This window comes from Rousettus aegyptiacus, unplaced genomic scaffold, assembly GCF_014176215.1.
Source record: "Rousettus aegyptiacus isolate mRouAeg1 unplaced genomic scaffold, mRouAeg1.p scaffold_m13_p_6, whole genome shotgun sequence".
Taxonomy (NCBI): Eukaryota; Metazoa; Chordata; class Mammalia; order Chiroptera; family Pteropodidae; genus Rousettus; species Rousettus aegyptiacus.
The window spans coordinates 37,241,411-37,267,021 of NW_023416309.1; the positions used below are offsets into that span (position 1 = coordinate 37,241,411).

The window sequence follows — 25,611 nt, forward strand, 5'->3', positions numbered from 1 at the left end:
AGTAAAACATTGTTCCTGGAAGCTATTGCATGAAGGGCACTATAAGTCTTTTGTGGGAAGTCCTACCTCTTACTCTTAATGGTTTCTGCAACTGATTTCTTAAAAGGCGTAAACCTGTTTCCTCTGAAGATCAGACCAGTTTCTAGAGCATACACTCCTGTTATATAAGTAAGCACCCAGGGACGTACACCGGAAGAAAATAGTCTAGAAGTGGTTTAATCAGAAAAGTGTGGAGGTCCCTTTAAGCTAAACCTTGACAGCAGCTCAGGATTGGGACTGGAAGAGGAAGGACACCGGGGACTATTACAGGGTGTGTGCTGAGGACAGCCTAGAGCCTCAGCTCTTAAATTCCCCTATTTCTTTTCAGAAAACCCTTCCTCTTCTAATTCAGAGTCAGTGCTCAGCTGTGGTTCTGCTTGCTTATGCTGTCCACTCCCAACTATAATTTGTACTGAGAAAACTGTGCAGGTTTTTTTTTTTTTTTTTTTGCAGGAAGTGATCTTCGAGTTCATTTTGTTCTCATTTTATTTACTGTCATTATAGGGTTATCTCAGGAGCTCATATGTGAGTGTCTTCTTTTCCAAAGAGATTATATATTCTTTGATGACAGAGTGACAAGATGAAGAGGATGTTTTAGGCAGATTATCAGGCAACGGTGTGGGGGATGGATGGAATTTGAGGGCGAATATTTATGGTCAACCAGATCAGTTGGATGGCTGTTAAAACATCCAGGCACCAGGTGATAAGGGCCTGGGTGGGAAGAGAGAGAAAAAGACAAGAAAAGACACATTTTAAAAATGAAACCGTAGGCCTTAGTATAGTACATGTGTCACCATCCTGGCTCTTTTCCTTTAAAGATCCTTCCTATGACTTTGGGCAGGTCACTTCATCTGTCTAAAATCATGTTCCTCATTCATTAAGTTTGATAATAAAGTCCCTGCCTCATAAGGTTGTGAGGCTTCATTGAGCTAATGCTAGTAAAAATGCTTAGGTCACTGCCTGAAACACAGCTGCATTTAGTAACAACGCCTGGGGATTGGCATTTAGTGAATATTTGCAGAGCAAACAAATGGGGCCATTTCAACAGACTTGTGGAGGCTAAGGGAGTAGAGTGCTTGGGACTGAGATGATGAGTTGTGGTGCCTGGAAGTTTGAGGAAGATGGAAAAGGAGAGACAGCAGCTAAAAACAGAAAACAGGGTCAAAGGAAGGATTTTTACTCGACCAGGAGAGACCCATGCTTGTCTGAGTGTGGATGGAGGATATGCAGAGGGAGAAATTGAAGGGAAAATAAAAAACAAGGCTCCTGGAGGAGATAGGAAGGGATGGGGTGGCTGGACTGGACAGGTTTAAGGGTGGATGTCCCACGTGACAGCATCTTATGTCACAACCTGTCCTATCACAGAGAAGCCAAGGATTTGAGGTTAGGCTGTTGAAACAACCTCGTCTAACCTTTCATGCCTGGGATGGCCTTGTCTATTTCTGTTATTGTGTGAATGAATTCTTCATCTCTGGACCTTATACTTCAATAGAATAAAAACTAAATCTGATAACGAGGAATTTATCAACTGTTCCCTCTTATCAATTAACTGACTCATAAGAGGTAAAATTCACTACCCCCAATTGATAGGTTGTTCAGACAGTTTGTTTGACTTATTGATTTGGGTTGGTTAAAAAAAGTCACAGACCGGTTATCTCGTTTTGTTACCTTTGCCCTGCCTTTTGCCTGTTTCTTTTTTATTAAATTAGATTCAACAACCTAATGTGTGTAAAAAATGGTTTCCCAGGTTCTCTTGAAAATCTTCCCCAGACACTGGAGTCATAATTACCTTTCCCCAGATACACCATAAATTATACTTTTCTCCAAATGGGTTATGGAGAAGACCTCACAGTGCAGATGTTCAAAATGTACCACTTAATGGTGCTGATAAAGGGAAGTTGAATAAATTCAAAGTTTGATAAAAACAATGACAGTCACTGAGCAAGATCTGATTTCAAATACCCTGGACATGACCACAGAGGACATATAAGGAGATAATATAGATATGGCTCTGTGTTTGTATGTGCCATGAGTATGTAGACACACTCAAATATCCACCATGCCCCATAGTTCACCCTCCAGCCTACCTCAGTTTCTCTTGGTTCTACTCTTTCTCTCTGATCCCTTTGTTTACTCTTCTCCCTTTCACAGAGATTTGATGAGCTGATCTTTGCAAAGTACTTAGCACAAGGTAAGCACTCTACACATTCGCTAGTTTCATTCTTACTTCCCAGCTGACACCATCTCCCAGGCTCAATCCATTCCTCTTAGCTCTGCCAAATCTCTCATCTTCAGCCCTGACCCCTCTCCAACTTCTAGTCATTTATGAGGCACCAAGCTGCTGTCCCTGTAGCTTCCCACAGGAAACTTTTAATCAACCCCTACCCACCCACCTATCCAACACACACACACACACACACACACACACACACACACACACACACACACACAGAGCCTCTCCTTGCTGTTTTCCTATTGCTGGTCCTTCTGGGCTTGAGACCTGCAGAATGTTACCAGAGAAACCTAGGCCTGGGCCCCTTCATTAGGTGGAGTTGTCTCAAATATGCCCACACCTGAGCCACCAGTTCTGTGCCCATCTGCTTCAAGAAGGTAGGAATATCCCAGCCACAATCATGGGCTAGCCCAAGCTGCAGCACCTTGGAAATAGCCATTGTTTCCTTGACACAGACACTTCCCCAGGTCGAGGGCCAGGGTTAGTTTCTCTACAGCCTTTGCACGTGGCTGATCAGTAGCAGGAGCTGGGGTTCACAAGGAAAGATGTGGGTAGGCTCAGACAGGTGGCAAGAGGATCAGCTTAAGAGCCATTAATTCAGTTCTTGCTCTACCACCAATAATTCCTACCTCTCCCTGTTGAAAAGCACCATCTTGTAAAAGGTGCCCATAGAGTACCTGCCCATAAGAGGACTTAGTTCCCTTTCCCTCTCCCTACCTTGCCTCTTAGGTCCTGTAGATCTTCCCCTCCTTGTTCACAGTCACCATTCTCACTTCATGAGTGCTGTCTGGCCATCCTGCAGACCTACAGGACATTCACACTGGGTGAGATCTCACCATCTTGGCCCTATGCCCTCATGTTACACAACACTTGAGATTCTAAAAGCAGCAGCTGTATATACTATTTGTTGTCTGTGACTCTCATGTAATTCCTACTACCTTATGTGAACGTTTTGGCCCCAAACCTGATTGTGGGTTCTTTCAGGATGTCTGAAATCCTGGCTCATCCCGGACCCCCAGCACCTTGCATATATATGGCTGGTAAACAAGAAAAGTTTGAGAATGGTGTTGCTATTGTATTAAGGTATTTAGTGGGTCAAGGTTTGTGGGATGCTCTTAAGAACTCTAATAAATCCGACATGGGAGAAAATGGTGTCAAGAAAGTCTCGTGGATGTAGTACAGTATGCTTGGACAATCTGGTTGAGGGAAGCAGAGCCTAGAGCCAGACTGCCTGGGTTCAAATCCCAGCATCACCAAGTTACAAGCGGGCGACTTCAGGCAAATCACTTAATCTCCTGGGCCTCAGTGTCCTCATCTAGAAAATGGAGAAAATAGTGCCTACCTCATAGCAAATAAAGCCATGACAAAACGACTTAAGCATCCAGAACAGTACCTGGCACATGTATGCTCAGTAAATGCTACACACCAGAATGATGAAAGAGAAACAGGCCATTTGGAAGGTGTGTGGAGGTGGCCTTCTCGAAGTTCAGGAAGAGGGACTTAACGGCACAAAAGAGGCAGTAACAGCTTGTGCTCATGGTGGAAGAGAAGGGGTGGCTGAAGTATTAGTGAGGGTGAGTGGGACATATTTAGGAGACAAGTGGAACCCATGAAGGAAGAAGGGCCAATGGTGGTACAAAGAATTAGCTATCAGTTTTTGAGCACTTAAGTGTCCCAGACACCTCAAGTCCTCATTATACCCTCCCAACTACCCTATTAACCCAGTTCCCGTTTATGAAAAAAAAAGTGCAGCTTGCTGCCAGTATTAACATCACACGCAGGAATGCTACATTTTCTAGGATTTGACATTTTCAGTGATAATTACTATATTTTGTAAATGGAAAAACCACTAAAAACAGGATGCTATAAATAGATGTCATTTGTTTCCAAAACAATGAGAAAAAAATAATAAAGTGAGATATTTTGTGGCAAACTTTGGGGGTAAATTTAGGACTGTAATCTGTGAGTTATCTCTGGATAATTGCTGCAGCCTCAAGTGGCGAGGCGCGCATTCTCCGTATTCTCCGGACAAACGGGAAATGGGTTAAGTATTATTGTTTTACAAATGAGAAAAGAGAAAAGCACAGAGCAAAGGCTTGCCCTGTATGACACAGCTGGTGAGCAGCAGGGATGACTCAAACCGAGTCACTGAGCACTCACTAGCCTTCCCCTGCAGCTCCACCGTGGGAGGGTGCAGGGCAGGAAGGGGGATGGGTGGGGGGTAAGGTGCTAAGCAGGAAAGGTCCCCCAGGGAACTGGTTAGCAGAGCTGGGCTGTCCCAAAAAAAAGGCTTCCTTGAAAAGAGCAAGGTAGCAAATAGAAAGGGCGCTGCTGAGCTCCACGCCTGGGGAAGACGGGCTGTGCGCAGGAGAACAAGTAGGGGCCGATTCAGTTACTTTAACCCCTTCCTGCTAAACGGAGCTATTTTACAACTACTAAATACATCGGTATAAAACTATGTTTCTTTCCATAGGCGATAGCTCAAGACTAGGTCAGTCTCTTATGGGAAAACAGGCTGGATTTGCCTGTGTCCTCCCCATTCTTCAAACAAATAATTCAGATGAAAACGGTCCCTCAACCCTGCTCTAAACACAAGTCCCTTATCCTCTGCCCTCCGACCTCCTGTGTTTCTGAAATATGTTCTTATTCCACAAAGGGAGTGGAAGCCCATCCAGCAGTTTTTAAAAACCTGGACCTAATTTTCTTATCTTGTGGATCATCGACCCAGAAGCACTGAAGTCCTGCAGCTCTACCAGCTGAGCCTGGGTCCCCTAAAGTGCACTCTTCAGTATTAAAGGTGTCCCCATGTGCTTTTCTTTCCCCCATCTTCCACCAAAAAGCGAAATCATGCTCCACAACAAAACAAAAATAATTATTCGGCAAACATTTTAATTAAGAAATCCTATAAATCAGGACCACCACAATTTCAGACACTCCGGTGCGAAGTGTACATCAATAGCTACATCTGAAGGATGAACAAGCCATTGAATCTTTTTTTTAAAAAAATGGGGTGAGCTACCTTAAAGTCTGGGGGTGGCACCTTACTTAAAGAAGCCATCAAGTTTCACAAGGGTAAAGCCAGTGGTTTCTCCTCTGGGAGAGTCACATTTTATAAACAGTTTCAGTCACTCACAAAGAGCTAGTGGCAGGAGGAAACTGTGAGGACCCATGGAGGTTCAGACTCATGGATCCAGAGGGCCAGAACAGAGCAGAAAAGCAGCCAGGGTCTCATCCGCTAGTGCAGACACCAAAAAGGGTGGAATAAGAAAGGTGGGATGAAAGGACAGAAGAGACACTCAAGAAATTGTTTATAACAGTTTCTAAGAAAGCTCATGGCATGGCCAAGAGTGGCCTCATGGGAAGAGGAGGAGTTCTGAAAAGAGGAAAGCACAGAAAAAGCAAATAACTCTCTCCCTATGTCCCCCTGCCTGAGTCTCCTTGGGAGAATCCCAAAAGGTAGGAAAGCACAGACAAGGCTCTTCTTGGAGCAGAAGAAAGGACATGGGGGTGAATTAGCTCTCCCAAGAACCCCACAGCCTTCCAAGTACAGCAAACCGTGACCTTGAACCACAGGTGGCAAGGTTAAGTCATTTAAAAGTCCAAATTCAACTCCAACTCTACCCACCTTCAAAATTCACCTCCCTGCGATCCCCTAACTGGAGTTTACATCTCCCACCTCTACCAGCCACCGATTAGGTGGCAGAAAGGGGGCGATGCCAACCCACCCACGACCAATCTTTTACGTTCTTCTTCCCTGCGGAATTTCTTTGCACAGCAATTGTAGCACCATTTTCACTAAGCTCCTCCACCGGAAAATAAAGAAAATGTATTCGTGTCATTAAGTTTTCAAGTATTGTTATAAAGTCCTCACGAGTCCCCCCCCCCCTCCTTCCTTGGAGTCCTATCTTTAAACAATCCAAGCACACGACGCCCTTAAGGGCTAAGTCAGGTACAAGTCCATGCAAGTAGCTGCCATAGTTCTCAGTTTATCCCAAGTCCTTGGCCCCTACGTGGCCGAGGAAATTCTCATGCGGCATGGACGCGTCCTAGCCCGTGCATTTTTCCACGTTCAAGTTTTCTCTAACAGTTTCGCCGGGGCCGGTAACTTCTCTGCTTGAGGTTTCTCCCCATACACCTCCCCGCTGTCCAGGCGGTCGCTCCCTGAACGGCGACAGCAGCTTCAAGCTCAGGGTTGGTGAGGTCAGGATGCTGATGAATCTGCGAAGCGGCCGCTTCTACCTCCTCCAGGTACCCCAGGTCAGTGCAAGGCGCCGGAGGGTTGCAGGACAACGGGGTCCGGTCCACTGCGGCCGCCCCCAGTCCCGGTGGCGCCCGCAGGGCTTGTGGCTGCAACCGCGGCGACAGCTCGCTGAAGCCTCCGCACGGCCTCCTTGATGAGGTTCCCCGAGAGCACAAGCTGTTGCAGGAGCTGGTGCGGGTCGTCGTCATGGGCGCGCGCCCCCGCCGGGGGCCATCGTCGCTGCTGCAGGCGGCGGGAACCGGCGGCGCCCCGCAGCCATCCTCGCCGGCATGGCCCCGGCAGCGCACCAGGGCCTGCGGCGAGCTCCGCCACAAAGTAAGGCGCAGCCCGGCCCCGCACGCGGCCGCGGTCCCCGAGGGCGCCACGCAGGGCCCCAGGGGGCGCCGGGCTCACCGCCGCGGCCTGTCCCGGCTGCTGAAACAGCGGCAGCCTGGGGGGTCGGGCCTTGTCAGCCCGCAGCGCAGCCGGGGGCCGCGGGGGCTGCAGCAGCGGCCCCGAGGGCGCGCACGGGGAGGCCGGGCTGTCCTGCGCTGCGTCCAACTGCAGCGTCTCGCCGATCTGGGCCACCAGCCGGTCCACCTCGCCCGAGCTGCCCAGCGTCACTGACTGCTCCAGCAGGAGGAAGCTGTCCTCCTCCTCCTCCTCCCCCTCCGCTTCCTCGCCGGCTTCCTCTTCCTCCTCCCTCCGACACGGCATGGCCCCCCGCCCGGGCACCCGGAGCTCTGCGGGCGTCGCTGGCGGCTCTGTGGGCCGCGGCGGAGCCAGGCGCGGTGCTGAGGCTGAAGCCGAAGCCGGGGCCGGGGCCGGGACCGGGGCCGGGAAGAGCACGAAATCCGAAGACCAGCGAGCACTCCGACCGCGCGCTGCAGCCGCGGGAGCCGGAATCCTACCGGCTCGGGTTGATTTGTAAACAATGGGTGACGTAGCCTCCGGGTCCTACCACCGCCCCAGGGCGGGGGTGATGAGAGAGAAAGCGTCGTGTCGCGGGCCGTCGGGGACTGCACAGGGCCATGGCAGGAGTATTCTCTGTCTGCGCTCGGTGCCTGCCTATGAGGGGATCCCAGGAATGGGGAAACCTTTGTAGGGCCCCGACTGGATGAGCAGCACAAGAAAGTGGAGACCCTGAGGCAGCCTGAGTTGGTTTCTCCCACTCGCAGACACACCCACCCAACCCCTCCTACTCAGAGGCTTCCTCCCTCCCCACGTGTCAGCATCGCTTGAGCCCGACCTGCCCCTCCCCCGCGTACCCGCAGTCGTTCAGACCCGGGCGTGGTGGGCGAACGAGTGTTCCCGCAGGCGATCGGGCCTTAGAGAGGTGTGGGTGCAGAAAGGGGAAAGGGATTGGAGTGCCAAGGGGACATCGCAAAAGAGGGTGGAATCCACCTGAGGCGGGCTTTCTGAGCCTTCCCCCTCTGTTCAGTCCTCAGGCCCCCACGCACAGAGCGAGAGAAGGACGCGCCACTCCAGCGCTAAAGAAGAGTTGATTTTGTTCATTTAAAAAAAATATTCAAAGACAAATAAGGGGGATGAAAAAAATCTTATAATCATAAGGCTTAAATATGGTTCACATTAAAACTTTATTTCCTTTGTAGTCTTTTTCTATGTTATACAGCCACACATACAATGTCGTGCACTTTTCCACTTTGCATTATACCATAAACGGTGTTTGTGTTACTGAATGCACTTTGAGAACTTGTAATGATCACGTAAGTTTCCATCAAGTGGCTGTACCATGAATTATTAAACAATTCCTTTAATGTTTACTGTTTACCTAATTTAACTGTTGTATGTGACTGACATTTTTGTGCACAAAATTTTCCATGTTGATGACTTTCCCAAGAACGTATTCCCAGGAATGGAATTTTAGGTCAAAGGGTATGGATATTTTAAGGTTTCTGATAAATGTGCCAAATTGTTTTACAGTTGGGTAAATTTACTTCCCCATCATTAATGTGTGAGCATACATTATTCATTGCACTTTAACTAGTATTTAAGTATTCTAGTTAATTTTTTTTTTTTGCTGATTTCATAGATGAAATTTATAACTCCTTTTTTTTTTTTATTTTAGTTAGGTAGAGCAGTTTTCTAAATGTTAACCACCTGTACTTCCTTTTTTGTAAATTGTTCCCTAATAAGTGTTTCCTATTGACTTTTTCTTATTAGCATGATTTTTTTGCTTACCAGAAGTTAACTCTTTCCTTTCATAGTTTGCTGTGAATATTTCTTCAGGTTTTTGTTGGCCTTGTATAGTCAATTTTTTTTTTTTATTAAAACTTAAAGTTTAATGTCGTCGAATCTATAAAATCCCCTGTCTTTGAAACTTCTAATACAATGCTAAATTTAAAGTCTTCTTGCCTTCAGAAACCTATTAAATAGTTCAATTTTCCTTAGATATTTCTAATGCCTTGATTTGTTTCAAATCCATTTAGATTAATTTTGGTCTTTGGTGCAGAGAGACGATATGAAAATTTTTTTTTCTTTTTTTCCCAGAGAGCTTGCCAGTCAGGGCTGTACTTTTTCATTAGGACAGAGGTGTGTGGACAGTATAAACATAAGCTCTGTCCTGGTGAACTCCCAGCTGCTGGTTAAACTGATGATTGTGAGGACAAGGTGGGGCTGGGAATATTTTGATCAGTCTGGTCAAAAGAACTCTGAACAGGTTGTACAAAGACCTAGATTCAAGTCTCATTCCTGCCAGGTCTGGGTGTGTGGCTCCTGGCAAATCAGTTTACAAGTGTTTTCACTTGTAAAATGGAAAAAGTAATCCCTGCCCTGCCTCCCTCTGAGGATTGTTTTCAGGATCAAATGAGATAATGGGAACAGGCTTTGTCAGGCATTACACAAATGTAATGTGGGATTAGGTCCAATGGTTTACTAACAGAGCCCTGGCTCAATTCCAGCGATTCCCCAAGGGAAACAGCTAATATAGTAATGATGAAGGATCCCTCTTTGCAGTCCACTAAGTAAAACATATCCTAAAGGCATTGCTTCCTTGAATTTGCCAGGTCCCTTGTATTCTGCCTCCCTCTACTCTGACCTGGGATTGTTTAAGGCCCTCCTGAAGTCAGCCCAGAGGCTCCTAAATCCCAAGGTGTGTCACCACAACTAGTTCTGTAGGTTTTGGTGACAGATCCTTTCCTGACAGGCAGCCTTCCTCCTCCATCTCTGTGGAGGGCTCTTCACACACTTTACTGATGAGGACTGGAAGCTATTCCTCCCTTCTCATTTTCATTCTGATGATACTTACAGGAGAATTTCAAGGAGAATGAAAATTAGGGGAGGGCTTATGGATTTCAGCAGACTTTAGTAATTTTTTTCCTCTTCTCTGTAAGATGATGCCTGCCTGTAAGTAGAGAAAAGCAGTTTTATGCTCCATTGACTTTAAACATTAATGGGGCTGGTGTAGCTATTGTCTCTAATCCAGCATCCCCGAAAGTCGATTTTGTCTTCTTGTCAGGGTAATTCCCATAGTGTTCTTAGCATTACAGGAAATGAAGCTTTGAGATGACATTCTTTTAAAAATCTTCCCTTTGTAATGTTGCTTGTGTGTGGAGATTGCTGTGTAAATATGCCTGGAACTTGGATATTATACTATTCATTACAAAGATGAATTCATTATAGAAGACAAACTCCATTTTCTGGGGGCACTTCTCTGGAGAGCTCTGAGAGAGGGAAGTGCCGTGCTGGACCAGTGGGAAGCAGAGAAATGTCCTGGATTAGGAATCAAAATACAAGATGCTGGAGAGGCTCAGATGCAATTAAAAGTAATGAGAGGGTATCAAAAAGGGAAGTGATGAGAGCTGTGTGCCTGGCACGCTGGCTGCCTGCCTGGAAGGAGACACAGGGTATTCAGAATCACTAGTGGAAGGACACAGAATTCAAGGATATTCTGCATTAGTTAAGACTAATTAGTTTAGATTTCTGCATTGAAATTCTTCCCAAGGAGTTTGCTTTCCATGTGAACTTTGTTTTCAGTTACCTGCACCCAGAGACATCAGCTGGGGTGAAGAGGGATGAACATTAGGCTTGGAATCCCACTTGGATCTGGTTGCTTCATCCTTCTGTGCCTCAGATTCCGAATCTCTAAAATGGAGGTGGGGAGGAGGAGGGGTGTGAGAGGGTGATCCCTTCTTTTAAAAATTGTTATATTACATGAGAACATGTATGAGGGGGCTTACCACATGGACCCTGGGGTGATATTGGAGTTAAGTTCTGGGGAGCAGAAACAGTCCTAGTGATGTTCAAGTCCAAAACAACAAAAAAAGGCAAATTCTATGCCATGGTCCATCAGTGGATAAATGGATACACAAACTATGGTATACCATACGATGTAATATTACTCAGCCATAAAGTGGAATGAAGTGCTGATATGCTACAACATTATGTTCAAAACAATATCCTAAATGAAAAAAGCCAGACACAAAAGGTCATGTAGTATGATTCCATTTATATGAAATATCCAGAATAGGCAAATCCATAGAGACAGAAAGCAGATTGGTGGTTGCTTAGGTCTGGGGATGAGAATGGTGGTGGTAGGGGGTAGGAATGACTGCTAAAGGGTACGAGGTTTTCTTTTGAGTGCTAAAAATTTTTTGGAACTTGATTGAAATGGGGATTGTACAATTTTGAATTTTACCTCGATAAGAAAAATGCTCTGCTATACCTGGTATTTGATCTAGTTTTTACTTTCTTTGTAATTGTAACTGCCATCTATTTGCTGATGTGAAGTAATCGCATCTTCATCCTGTTTCCAATGCAGGTGGCTGATCTTTTTCAACTTTGAGATCACATTGAAAATGCCAGGTCACCTGATTCTCTCATGCTTATTACATGGTTTTCTGGCCAAGGTGAATTGCATTGTTCTTTTCCTGCAGCATGGAAGTGAAGGCTAGCCCCAAGGCAGCCAGGGGACCATGGTGGGCCTAAGGAAGGTCTTCATAATCCTTCCCATCCCCAAGTTTTCTTCTGGTCACCTGCCCCTCCCTCTCCTTTGTGCTAAGGATGTAGGTCAGGGAAGTACTTACAATACAATGCATAAAGGAAAGGGGATTCTTTTTAATAAAATTACTACCTAGGTAATCTTGATTAAAATTTGCCTTGGATAAAACTATAGCTTCAGATGACAGACCAGTGGTTGCCATAAGTTAAGGAGGCGGGGAGGCTGTGACCACAAAAGAGAACACAGAATTTTCTAGGGGTAATGGAACTGTTCAGTATCCTGTGGTGATGGTTACATAAGTCTGTACATTTCTTAAAACTTAGAACTAGAGGTCCCCAACCTTTTTTGGCACCAGTGACCTGTGCTCCTATGAGAATCTAATGCCTGATGATCTGAGGTGGAGCTGAGGCGGTGATGCTAGAGCTGCGGAGCGGCTGCAAATACAGAAGAATCTTCTCCCTTACTGGCCTGCCACTCACTTCCTGTTGTGTGGCTGGCTTCCTAACAGGTAATGGACCTACCAGTCCAATCCATGGCCTGGAGGTTGGGGACCCCTGCTATAGACTGAAACAAAACAGACTGTAAACACATGCACCATATGTTGACTATGGTCATGGTTACATAGGTGTATTTATTTGTCAAAACTCAATGAACACTTATAATGGGTGAATTAATTTTATATCCATTATATGTCAATAAAGTTGATCTTTAAAAATTTTCCTTGGAATATGAAGGACATGTGCCCTACAAATTCTCTATAAATCACATCATTTGGGGAAGTAGGAACAACAAATGGGCTGCTTGCTGTGTGTTCAAATGAGGCTTCATGGAGGAGAGAAGTCCTGGCAGGGGCTGAGTTTAGGAGGCTATAAACCCACTCATTCCATCACCCAGCACACTGAAAAATACCTGCACTATGCCAGGGACTATGCCCGCTTCTAAGGCCATAGCAGAAAACATTGGAGACAGTCCTCACAAAGCTTAGCAGTCTCTGGTGGGCAAAATAATCACTCTCCAAAGATGTCTATGGGCTAATCTGTGGAGCCTGTGAATATGTTACTTTACATGGCAAAAGAAACTTTGCGGATGTGATTCAGTTAAAGATTGTTTGTTTGTTTTAGTGAGGCAACCCTTGGTTGACCTCACCGATTGCAAAAACTTCATCAGTTTACAATCCCTATTTTTTATTTTTTATGCCTAGAGCACCTGGCCTTCCTCGGTGGTCTCCCTTCGAAGTGCTAACCAGGCCCAACCCTGCTTAGCTTCTGAGATCAGATGGGATTGGGCTTGTACAGGATGACATGGCCATAGACAAGATAAAGATCTTGAGATGGGCGATGATCCTGTGTTATCCAGGTGGGCCCAATGTAATTACAAAGGTTCTTATAAGAGGAAGGCAAGCAGGTCAGAGTCAGAGAAGAGTGTAGAAGCAGAGGCTGGACTGCTGTGATTGCTGGCTTTGAAGAAGGAAAAGGCATGAGCCAAGGAATGTGGGCAACCCCTGGAAGCTAGAAAAGGAAAAGAAACAGATTCATCCCTCAGGCTTCCAGGAAAGGGTATAGCCCTGCTGACACCTAGATTTTAACCCAATAAGACCCACTTCAAGACTCTGACCACCAGAACTGTGAGATAATAGGTAGTTTGAAGCCACTACATTTGTGGTTATTTGTTTCAGCAGCAATAGGAAACTAATACATGGTCTAATACAGGAAAATGTGTAAATAAGCAATTATCATACCTACTACCTTATCCATGGTTATAAAAGGACTGGGTACCAAGTGTGGTGGTTCAACTAAGAGGAACAACCCATTCTTACCTGTCAGGCCTGTCCCTGGAGCTTGTGAGCTGTCCATGGCACACAGCCTTCCTGTGCAGTCCTGACCAGCTTTAGCCCTGGGTTAGGAGTTGGCCGACCTGAGATCTAGTTCTAGTTTTTCCAGTCACCGGATGCTTGGAATAGCATTCCCTGCACTGGGCCTCAGTGTTCCTATTTGCAAAGCAAGGGGTTTGGCCTCAATTCTTAAAGGCTCTTTTGGCTCTTAAGATGCTGGGTGAGCAGCTTGGCTGTGATATCCAGGCGTCCAGGCCCATCATTTCTAGCTCTTCCTCATATTCCTCTCACAAAATCATGATGGCCAGTCCTGAAAAAGCTGACAGGAGGATGGGAGACTTCTCTGTGCCTTTTATTCTGTTTCCAGCTCTCTAAAATGAGCATAATAGAAACATCTAACTCAGGAACTGCTCTCAGCAGGGAAGATCAGTTTCCCAGCCCCCAGGACACCATTGCCCTACCTCCCCTCAGTCCAGGCCCACTGAATGCACACTCTAGAAACCTATTAGCCTTGATTTCAGGGTTCATCCCTTTCTCTCTTCTACCATGTGGTTTCAGTATTTTCCTTCTCATCAGTCTTGCTGTTGTATATTTGGCTTTTATTATATAAATGTGTAGATGTAGATGGACTATAAATTTAAATAAATAAAACCGGTCTCCCCCCGCCCCCCAAATAAATAATCCCTGCAACATTATATAAGAATTTAGGTAATAACACTTAATATTTATTTGTATTTTTACATGCCATGTACTGAGCTTCCGGTTAGTTCTTTGGAGAGGCCAAACTTTTTGGCTCCAAGGCCTCTCTGCGCATGCTACTCCTTAGTCTGGGGCATGGCCTCAGAGGAGCTTTTACAGCACTACCCACCAACCTCAACCACCCCCCACCCCCACCCCACCCAACACACACATATTATCTAAGTGATAACAGTAAGCCTAGTATGCAAGAGTGTCAAGACAAGTCCCCCTGGCCAAGTGAGCCTACCCTCCAATTAGATCGCTGCCCTTAGGCCTGGGGATTGGAAAATTTTGGAGCCTTGGTTGTTTAGGCAAAACAACCTAGCTTAAAACCTGCTCACCATTCAGGTCTTATGCAAACATCTCTCACTCCAAGAGGCCTTCCCACCACCGTCCCTTGTCTAGATCAGGTCCCTTCATGGTTATCTGCATTTAGGCTTTGCTGCACTATTTCAATCGTTTTATTTTATCTGTCCCCTTCTCAGAAACTTTGTAAAGGCAAAGATTCTGTTTGATTTACTTACTGCTTAATCTCCCATGCCTCACAAAATGTTTTTTGGAAGTCTTTTGTTCAGAATAAATGCACAATGCAAGTGTGTGTTTGGGGTTGGGGGTGGGGGCATGGGGAGGGAGAAGAGAGGGAGAAATAATATAAGATGTGGAAGAATGACAGAAAGGAAGACTTGCAGGCCAACTCCATCCCCCTCTTTGAAAGGGAAGAGGAAGGAAGTGAAAGGACTACCCAGCAAGCTGCCCCACCCTGCCCTGCCCTGCCCAGGCACTCATAGATTTGAAGAAAGTCAGTCCTGGAACAACTCCACCCTTCTCTCACTAAGTGAAAAGAAACCTATTATGTAATTAGTTTTAGTTCCAGTGAAGGGCTTTGGGGGTGAAGTGCCTGCAAGGTGATGAACACAGGAAAGTGAACAGACTCTGTGGTATCCCAACCCCATGAGGCATTTTGAAATTCACAGCCAAGCAAGCCTCTTTGCAACATTGAACATTGTATTCTCCAGGGCCAAGTTACATAGGGTGCAACCATGTGGGCTTAAACTCCAGAGGACTGGGCGTTACCTTATGCCACCTGCTTAACTTTGCCTTTGGGTTCTTGTGGGAATCAAAAGAGATGGTGCATATGAATGTGTTAGGTAAACTGAAGGGCTCTGGACAGCTTGAGTTGTCATTGCTTCTACACCTGCACAAGAGATTTGAATCTGGCAAGTGTGGATCAGGTGTGACCTGTGCCCCTGTGTGAAGGGGTCCATATGAGCTCCTTGATAGTCCTCGTGTGGGCAGAAAAGGGTTTTCTTAGAATATGTACTAGATGTCAGCTTTGCTAGCTGATTATTATTTGTTTTGGAGGTGTACCCCACCTACTTGCAAGAGGTTGAACTAGCTGCTGGAATGAATAAGGCAGGCATTTTTAGATAAGTATTATCACACAATGATCCAATCAATGTACAGGGCCATGTAAAATCTGCTTGGGTAATACTGCACCTCGTCATTTTTATGAGTGTTATTTACAACTGAGGGCTGGTTCCAGGTTATCAGCACGGTATGTACTTCAGGCTCAGTGGCCTCAAGTCCAACATGTATTTTGTAGAAACCATTCTGGTTCAAAGCAATTTTTCAAGAGCTGGAAAAACCTGCAGAGGAGCCATAAGGTCTGTATAATCTATTGCTGGCACCATTCACAAATCCATCTGCCTGTCATCAGTGCCTCAGATCCTCTCTGAAATTCTGATCCAAAATCACATTGGCTCTGTAATTGGTTCCTATGGGTCCACAGGGTGACATCCCCGGAAACTGGAAATCAAAGCTGCCTTCTAGAAGTTAAACCCTTTAAGTTCACACATGATGGATAGGATAAGTTATCTATCTGTACAAGGCCCCATAGGGAACAGGACATCTCCCTGGTGAAAGCTGAAAGAATAAGTCTTGGAAATTCAATTCAGGCATGCCTGCATGTGAAGGAAGCAGGAGCCAAATTAAGACTCAGAAAAGCTACTGAACAGCAGGTAAGTAGCTCCAAAGAATCCAGAAGACATCAGAGGAAGGGGCTGCCCCATTCTGCAGCATTAACCAGAATAGAGGGACCCAATGGACAGGTATGTCTCGTTTACCTGGAGAACTGTTACATCTCAATGACATTACTAATATACAGCTGGCATGATTCCCTTTGCCCTTTTTTATGTTCATTAAAGTTTCTGACTTTGACTTCCTATGCATGGGAGGGTATATATAGAGAAGTCACCATGACACCAAGTTTCGGGCCCTTTGTTTTATGTATATATAATTTCTCATTACAAATTAATATATTACCATTTTGACTAGGCCTCTTGGGAGGCATTTTTTCCTATCTGAACCTAATCAACTCTTATTTCAGACTTGCCAAGCTGATATCCAGACCTCAAATCAGGAATGAGTATGCAGCCTGAGTGGCAGGCCACTATACCTTCTACCTACATTCTTAATATCTACTAAGTGACCACAGCCTTAAGGGCCTATTCTAGGCCCGTCCACAACAAATCAGTGAACTTGGAATGGGAGACCTCTACTATAACCCTGGCCCTGAATGACATGGCCAATCTCCAACAGCTTGGTAAATGTTTCTAATGGCAGTACCAACCGTAAGTGTGATTTCAGGAATTGGAGAGCTAGCTTATATTGCCCCAAATCAAAATTAATTTCTGGAATATAGTCATCTGTCTTTTCATAAGAATGCATATCACAAATAGAACAAAAAAGTCATCACGTCATTTTTAAAAATATCTCTTTGCACATGATCCAACATCTAGTGATGGCTTTAAACTCCTGCATGCACCAAGAAGCAACATACTTATGGACTCAAAGATCCTTTGTAAATAAATTGAGCCAGGTCCACAGGACAGATGTTTAAGCCAGGCCAGTGAAAACAATGTTTTTGAAGTATGTACATTATTAAACACTTTGTGGTAGTCAAATGTAAGTTTAGAATATCAACTTGTATTTTAAAATTCTATTTTTGTATCAAAAAAAGTCCTGCATGTAGGGAAAAAAAAGATATGAAATATATAGGGTTAACAATGAGATATGGTAGGATTCTAGCCTTTGCTTTCACTTTTGTTTTCTCCAAATGTTCTGTGAATCTTTATTACTTTTATTGTGAAACATAGATTATATTCTAATATTCTAAGTTACCCTTTAAAGAAACACATGCAATTGAGAATATGTGAATGTCTTAACTAATTTCCTTTCATGTTGCAAACCATACAGAAAAATCATGATTAAGCCTGTGGACTGAGGCAGGCTTTCAAATAAGACAGTAGATCTAATAAAGCCACTGCTAGGAATGAACTGTGAGGAGTTACCTCAAGGCCTGCTGCCTGGTGCCTGGTGTAGGGTTGGTTTAACCTGACCCACCTGTGTCCAGAAGTGTCACGAGCAAATTGCCTTTGTAAATCCCCAGTGTGACCAAATCCTTGGCCAACACAAGAGTTGCTGTTTTGGTGCGGTCAGGAAGGTTATGTTCTGTCTTCCATTTCTGAAAATGAGTAGAGGATGGACTCCAGAAAAGAAAGCCAGAAGAAGTCTCAGATTCTGACACTACCAAAAGCACAATGAAATTAAAGGAGTATATCTGGATCTTGGTGGAGGCCCTCAACTATTCCAGTTGCCCTGAAACTGAATAAACCTTGCATTGATGAACACTCCTGATTCTCCTTTACACCCATGGTTGAAACAAAAGCAGAACTGACTTTCATAACATGTTTCAAACACCTAAAGTTTCTGGGGCAGATTAACCCTGGCCTCTGCATCAAGATAATTTGCATTTAAAGTCTAATTCCAAAATATGGAGTTCACATCACTAACACCAACCTTTCTAGGTCACCTGCCCCTCCCACCTTTGAAAGAAAACAAAGCTCCTTGGAAAATACACTATAATAAGCAAATTGGCTTCAAACATTTTTTTAAAAGATGTCAACACTGGGCAATTGGCACATATCCATACCTAATTTACATGTAGCTTCGTACTGCCTGTGGTTAAACTTCCTGAGAAATAGGAAAGGGCTGTAGGTTTAATTTGATCCACCTTGTGTCCAGAAGTGTAATGATGGGGGTCAGTTAGAACACCTTTGCAAATCTCTGATAGCCACCTCTTCTGACCACCTTTTTACTTTGCTCTCCAATTCCAGACTTTCTGTGAGAAAGGCATGCAAACAGCGCCACCTCTGGGTTAAAGTGTGGTTCCTCTCAGCTTCCTCGCCCAAAAATCAGGAGGAAATGCCCTAATTTGGGGACAGTGGATCAAGTCAAGACTTGAGTTCCCTTAAAGGATGAGTGGAATGGTGTACGAGGACTCCTGGGGGCATTATCAGAACCACGGGCATTAAACTGGAATGGAAACTACTAAGAAGTGTGTGTGGTGGAGAGTCTCATTTCAAATGGAGAGATTCTGAGATGAGAAAAGCTATCAGTCAAATGCCAGGAGACAAAGCACAATTCCTCATATTTGGGGTGTGGAATACCTGTGGGTTCTTTGCTTCTTGATACCTACTTACATCACCCTGGACTGATGGGACAAGTGATATGAAGAGGAATGGGAGGTCTATACCACTCCCTTCTCTGCTCCAGACCAACAAAGCTGGACAGTGAGAATCCCATTGCTCTTTGTACCACACAATTTGATCCACTTGTCTGGGAAAAAGAGACTGTGAGAGTTGAGCAGGTGGGTGATCAGGCTGTGCTTGGCAGATGGAGGGACTCGGTAAACACTGTTCAATCAATGAAAAAAGCAGCTGGGAGACACCTGCCTGTGCTGCAGCTCCCTTTTTTAGTCTGGGTCTCAGCGCTCAACCATAGCTCCAGAGATCAGCCCTGGAACATTCACTGTCCCTCCTGATTCTCCAAACATCGCTTTGATTGGGATTGTAAAGAGAAGTCAGAGAGACCTCATGATTTCTGTCCCTGAGCAAAATCTAAAGCCTGACCTGGGGCTATCATGCTATGCCCCAGAGTGGGTGCTGGGATAGGAGACGAAGGGGTCAAGCCATTGTTGCCAACAACCAGACACTGTTCTTGTCCCCGAAGGGGGCAGGTGATGAAACACAGTGTTTCTAGGAACAATGCATGGTGGCGCATGTTTATTCTACATCTGGTCACAGCAAATCTCACACCCAAATGACAGCTAGGCTGAGAATGCGTGTGGCTACCAGTAGCTAGAGGAAATGGAAGGCCATCTACTGTTGCTCATGGGCATGCTGGGCATAAAGTGCAGCTGCCTCACTGGCTACTCAGAGGCACTGAGACCACACTCACATCTTCAGGCCCCAGGAAAATCTCTAAAAGGTGATTCCTGTTTGGAGCTTCCAAAGGTGATTCCTTTTTGGAGCTTCTAAAGTCCTGGGTACCTATGGAAGCCAAGCCCTAGTTCCAACAAATCATTCTGAGTTCAGGATCTGCCAGAGACTGAAGCATCTGGGGCTCGTGTCGAGGCAGCTTGGGGGCTAAAAAGAAGCCTCAGGCTGGGCCGCAGATCAGCCCTGGGGTTCAGGAACGCCGCCGATCCTTTCTGCGGAGCTTGTGTCCCACCTGCGATCCTCGCTGAGCAGCTTTAACCAGGCCTTTGAACTGTCCCTGCAGCTTCACCTTCTTCCTGCAGGTACAAGGAACAGAAGGGTCACACCTCACTGAGAACAGGAGATCCCCCTTCCCATTTCAAAAGATGGCTCCATCCACACCAGCAGGAATGGGGAAGGAGCATTGCCCAGCAGTGGGCAGCACGTGATCTGGGCAGACCATGGGCAGTTCAAGTTAACAATACCTGTAGGTACCAAATACATAAAGGTGCATGCTAGAAAGTAAAAACAAACCAACCCAGACGAGACCTGAGCAACTGAGTTGAGAGTAATGAGAATAAGCCCCTCCAGAGCAAAGCAACCTGCCCCATGACTCCACCCCTGCACAGCACTATACCTGCGGTTGAGCTTTGTTCTGTTGAGAGGGATGTAGGCATAGGGGTCCAGCCGACCTTTCTTCTTCACGTCACCCTTTGCTTTCTGTTCATCCAGAGAAACAGAGTCAGCTAGGAGTGCGGGGTTCCCCTTTCACCCCCTCCTCTGATTTGACAGGCCTCACATCCTCCCTTCCCCTTACTCTCTGCCTTAGGTGGTGCCAAAGAATTTCTGTGGCTCTGGAAGGTCATCCAACAAAGGCCTAAACTTCAGATGTTAACAAGACCTCAGTGTGCCCCTCAGTCTGGCTCCATTAAGGTGACTCTTCCAGGACAGTGATGGGCACAGCTACCCTGCCCTTTCTCAGATGCTCTGCCAGGAGACTCCTTGTCCCCACCTGCAACTCTTACCTTTGCCTTATATTCAGCCCCAGGTGTAGTCTTCTTGGCCACAGGGCGATGGATACCAGAGCCTCCAGCTAGAGAGGGAGCACAGAGGCCATGAGTCAGACAAAGCCAGGGCAGCTCCTCCTAGGAAAAGGCAGTGGGTACCTTCTCTTTGAAGAGCTGCTGAGAAGATGGGTCATGACTCCATGACCAAGGACAACGATGATTTTTGAGAGGGGACTGTCCATTGATTTGACAGACCACTGGGTTCCTCAGACTGACCCAAATCCACAGAGACATACTAGTGACCTCTGGAAACACATTTATTCTCCACTAACATAAAATATCCCACACTCGTCAAAGCTAAATCTGCTCCATTTGTTCTAGGAGAAAGAACACAGGCTTTGAAGTTAGGCAGACCAGATTTCAACTCCCAGCTCTAACTTCAAGCAAGTCTCTTACCTTTCTGGAGCCCACTTCACACTAACACTGTGAGACAGAATGGCAGCTCTTACTCTACCATACAGATGTGAAAACTATAGCTTAGTGACATCAGGATGCTTCCAAAGTCAGTGTCATTTCCAGCCTAGATTTGAACAGATGTGTGGATGGAACCCTACGATGCCAACTCAGGAGGACTGAAGTGACCCAGATGAACCCTTTATAGGTGAGAAGCTAGCAGCTCAGAGAAACAGTATAACTGAGCTGAGGTCACACAGCTAAGAGCAGCTGGGCAAAATCTTGAACCCAGGCCTCCTGGCTGCATCATCTGGTACTACTGCTTCTGTACCACACCATCTCAGAGAGAATAGGTAAGCTGGGCCCGGGCCTGTGGGGCCACAAAAGGAGGAGCCATGAAGCTCTCTAGCTGGTTTAGGATGCCATGGGGCTCAGAGGACACATGGGACCCTGATTCTGGAATCAGGACCTTCCCATAGGAGCCCTTGGACCTCCAGATACATAACAAGGGCTCTGCTGGGAAGCCTTGGGGACAGTGGCCCTGCAGGGCTGCCTTGGGGGTAAGGAGGCAGAGGTGAGGTGATAGATGCCTCCACTGGCTTCAGGTAGCCACTTTGGGACCTCTAGCGGCTGCTGTGGAGAGAGTAACGGTCTAGGGCCCAGGGATAAATGTATAGGGGAACCCCCCTAAGCAGGTCCAATACTAACCCTCCCAACTGCCACCTTCAACACAAGCCAAACATGGCCTGACTCAGGGCCAGACAAAGGATGCAGACAGCTCCCAGGAGAAGGGGTGGCTGATGGCTCACAGAAGGCCTGGGTGTGTGGGGACGAGATGGGGCTCAGGAACTCCCCAGAAGCACTTGGGGTTCTAAGCACAGATCTCCTATTCCCCAGGCTCTCCCTTGGCCCCTAGACCCAGTCTTAGGTGACTTATCAGCCAATCTTTGCAGGTGCCAACTGAGTGCAACCAGGCCATGCAACCTTGTGGCTCTGCCTGCAACAAACCCTGCCTAATGCTGGTGACAGAGAATAGAGTTCCAAGAAGAAGAAGGAAAGTCTCACCTTGGTACTGAGGGGGCATCTCCAGCTCCTCATCATCAGCCTCTTTCTGATGCTTGAGCTTCTGGTGTTTTTTCTACAATGAGATAAGCAAAGTTTGTGAACAAGGAGACATGATCACCCTCATTAACAGTAATGGGAAAGCAGTCATACACTGCATTAATAGGAAAGGCTCTCTGCCGAGCACTTATCACCTACTCACAGATGAGGACACTAAAGCTCAGAGAGGGCAAATAGCTAAGATTACACAGCTAGGCAGTGGAAAAGCAAGATTCTGAGCTTATGTTGGCTTCTCCACTGCTCTGTCTCTCCACACTAAACTCTCCCACAGGGCTACAAGCACCCATCTGGCATGCTGATCTCGGCTTAGCAGGGAAAATGAGATTCTCAGCCTCCTTGGCCAGAACAGTTTTACCAGTTCTTTGCCTCACATGAACTCCACTGCACTCTAATAGTCAAATGCTCACGGACCCCCTACTAACTGCTAGGCCCTGGAGACAGAGAGATTAGGACTCACTCCTGTGCTCCAGGGGCTCTCAGGCAGGTGGGAGACTCCTGCACATATCAGTCATTATAGCTCCTCAACAATGCTATTGTTCCAGGAGCTGTGAGCACAGGGCAACAGGACAGGTCACCTTGCCCAAGTATATCCAACAGAAAGCAACTCAGCACTTAGTACACGCCAGCACCATGTTAGGTGCTCCAACGGGGAGGGGTGGGCCTGACAGCAGCCTAGCCTGTCAGGAGTTTTGAACCTAGAAACTGACAACCAGGCCAGGCAAAGGGGTGTTGTGTAGATGTGAGATCACATGGCTGGCTGCCACACTGCGCTCTGTGCCTTACTGCCTGTGAAGCCTTGTCATACTAGATTCCTGAGGTACATACTCCTCAGGGCAATCCTCAGACAGGCAGGCTTCAGGGCCCCATTCTGAGAAATATTCAGTGGCTTAAAGGCCAGACAGAGGAGAAGGTGTGCCAGGTAAAGGAAATAGGCTGGAGCACACACAGGGTGTGTGGGGAATGGGAGCTCTCAGTTTCATTGGCCGAGGCCCAGCAGAATGGGCTCCTGGTGGAGAAAAAGAAACTGGCTGGAAATGGGACTTTGGCTACATCGCAGAAGGTAACAGCTCTGCTCATTGGCAACTGCAGTTGTTGCTTGTACTCCAGCATTTTAATGCTGCTCTGTGGGCAGGAGTGGGATTTAGCAATTGCCATGTGAAAAAGCTTCCGGGGATCTTGAAAGCAGGTGATGATTCACCATGCGCCAACTATGGAGTGTGGCCACCCAGGTTTCTCTCTGTGCCTCGATGCGAGGAACCCCAGTCCTGCTGGGCCAAATCATGGGGCCATCCTTGGAGGGCTGTGGTCAGTTCCCCCTGGCTAGAAACAAGAGTAGGCTGCAGAGGAATTGCAAAGCCATGTATGAGGATGTGCTAAAGCAACCAGGGAGACCATGGCCAGAAAAATATTTCCTAGAAAAATGCAATAATAATAATAATACCATGCTACTTACTTAACGTCACTAAATGCCACATACTTTACATGTAAGCCAAGATTTGGGTTCAGGCAGTCTGGGCATAGAGACATACATATTAACAACCCCTGCGACCTTCGGCAGGTTACTTATCTTTCCTGAGCCCTTCTAGAAATGAGGATCACAAAGAATCCCCATCTCAAGTGAGGATTAGATGAAGTAACTCATGGGGGCCCTCAGCGCCCTTCAGTGGTGGATGCCCCAGCCCCATGTGGGCGCCTACCCCTTGGAGCATGCAGGCCAGCTGTTGCCTTTGCAGCCTGCACAGCATGTGCCCTCATGGAGAGACATGGGGATCTGTCTCTTTCTTCCTTCAGCTGGACAACACAGCCAACACTGAAGGAAGCCACAAGTGCTTCAGAGAAAGCCAAGCCCCCTCCCTTGCCGCAGGGTGGTCAGCCATGGCACTGTCCCCCAGTGCATGCACACCATACCCCATGGACTGCCAGCTGTGCACATCCTTGAAGCTCAAGCTGTCAGGGCCAAGGTTTAGGTCTGAGGGCCTCAGCCCTCCATCAGCAGGAATTACTCACACTCCTGACGCCCAAGTCTTCCATCAGGTCAGCCATCTCTTCATCCTCCCCTGGAGCCAAAAGGAAGAGAGAGAGGCCTGTGAGTACTCAGGGAGGCTCTCCTGTTTTCCCAAAGCTCACCCAAATTTCATTCTGCCTCCTGGCTCATCAGGCTGAGGGAGCTGCCAACTCCAGCCCCTAAAATCCCGTGTCCTATGGGAGACAAAACCCCTGAACACTGACCCTTTCCTCCTCCCAATCTAAGTCTCAGGGACAATGGGCCCTCAAAGAAGTGGTGATACCACTTCGGTAGTAAATAAGCTTTCTTTGCAGTTCTAAGAAAGCCCCAGGTTTCCCGGGGAGCCAGGCACTCCTGTAGCCCCATATATTTCACTTTGCTGGGAGGACTGCTTTATTCTCCTACCTGAGAACCTTTGCAAGATGAAAAGAGTTCTGGAGATTAGCTGTACATCAATGTGAATGTACTTAACAGTAGTGTACTGTACACTTAAAAATGGTTAAGATAGTAAATTCTGTTATGTGTATTTTACCATAATTTTTTAAAAAGCTATCAGAGAGAGAGAGAGAGAGAGAGAGAGAGAGAGAGAGAGTGTGTGTGTACATATATATAAATAAAAGTATGAAACTGACCAGTTGGAAGGAAGACGAACTCAAGTCAAGTCAATCAATACTCATGATGTCACAAGAGAGCGTATTGCTGAAGACTGGTCAGTCCCTGGGCTTGCCAGGAGTTCTGACAGAACAAGGCCTGAAGGCTAAAGGGCCAGGGAAAGGCCTTAAAGAAGGACTGGAGCTGAATCTAATCTTATAGAACAAGGAGGATTTAGGAAGAGAGGAGAGGGGAGAGGCGTTTTCAGCATCGGGAGGGGAATAAGGAGACAGGAATTATCAAGGGTGAGAGGGGAGCAGTGACGAGACCAAATCAGGAAATAGTGTCATCACATTTTTACCCTGCATGTACATGTGCTATTCAGGTTACCCATTTCATTATCATAACGACCCTGAAGTTGGTATTGGTATTATACCCATTTTGGCACAGAGAGGTTAAACAACTGTTCAGTCACACAGCTGGTAAGTTTGGTGCACAGGCAGTGTGAGAACACTGGTTAGGAGGCTGTAGTGGGGAAAGGGCCCAGGGATCATAGGAGTGGGGGCCAAACAAAAGAGGAAGGAAGACAAATACATTTTAGAAGACCTATGCTTTTGTGATCTAACAAATAATACATGCAGAGAGGGAGCAGGAAAGACAAAACAGGACTTGGAGATGTCACACCTGAGTGGCTCCTGGACAACAGGAGACAATGGAACAGGGAATAAGGAGGGTCTGAGGCTGGCTCTTTCCACCTCTAAGTGAGATTCTGGGCCTCAGCTTAATTTAAGCTTTTGGGGGAAAAAAAAAAGAAGAAGAAACATAACGGAATAGAGACCAAGAGAGTGCACTGCGCATTGTAAGCAGAAGTATTGCATTTTGAAAGTTTTGTTTGAATTATAGAATTGTATAAATGGCTCGGTTACAAATTAAAAGATTTCTTAATATGGTCAAAAAAGAGTGAGAAAGTTGCCTTAGCTACAAGCTCCTTATATGTTTTTCCCTATGCTTCCTCAACATATGCTCATGGAATGAGTGCATGAACAAATAAGCAAATGAATGAACAATGGAGTG

At 46.3% G+C, this 25,611-nt stretch overlaps 2 protein-coding genes and 1 pseudogene across 2 annotated transcripts in view; all 3 read right to left on the reverse strand.

The window, feature by feature from the left end:
• Positions 1 to 5,144: 5,144 nt before the first annotated feature.
• Positions 5,145 to 7,399, reverse strand: FRAT2 (FRAT regulator of WNT signaling pathway 2). The gene has a single exon (XM_016164208.2). The coding sequence runs from the start codon at positions 7,227 to 7,229 to the stop codon at positions 6,531 to 6,533; it is 699 nt and encodes a 232-aa protein (XP_016019694.1). The 5' UTR covers positions 7,230 to 7,399; the 3' UTR covers positions 5,145 to 6,530.
• A 5,267-nt stretch (positions 7,400 to 12,666) lies between these two features.
• Positions 12,667 to 12,785, reverse strand: LOC118604270 (annotated as a pseudogene).
• Positions 12,786 to 17,019: 4,234 nt separating this feature from the next.
• The window catches only part of RRP12 (ribosomal RNA processing 12 homolog), a 29,473-nt gene continuing 20,881 nt past the window's right edge, over positions 17,020 to 25,611 (reverse strand). Inside the window, exons 30-34 of the mRNA XM_016164263.2 lie at positions 23,949 to 23,998; positions 21,885 to 21,957; positions 20,385 to 20,452; positions 19,997 to 20,079; positions 17,020 to 19,676 (exon numbers count right to left, since the gene is read on the reverse strand). Coding sequence (XP_016019749.2) covers positions 19,571 to 19,676; positions 19,997 to 20,079; positions 20,385 to 20,452; positions 21,885 to 21,957; positions 23,949 to 23,998 — 380 coding nt within the window. The 3' untranslated portion in view covers positions 17,020 to 19,570. The remainder of the gene's footprint in view (positions 19,677 to 19,996; positions 20,080 to 20,384; positions 20,453 to 21,884; positions 21,958 to 23,948; positions 23,999 to 25,611) is intronic.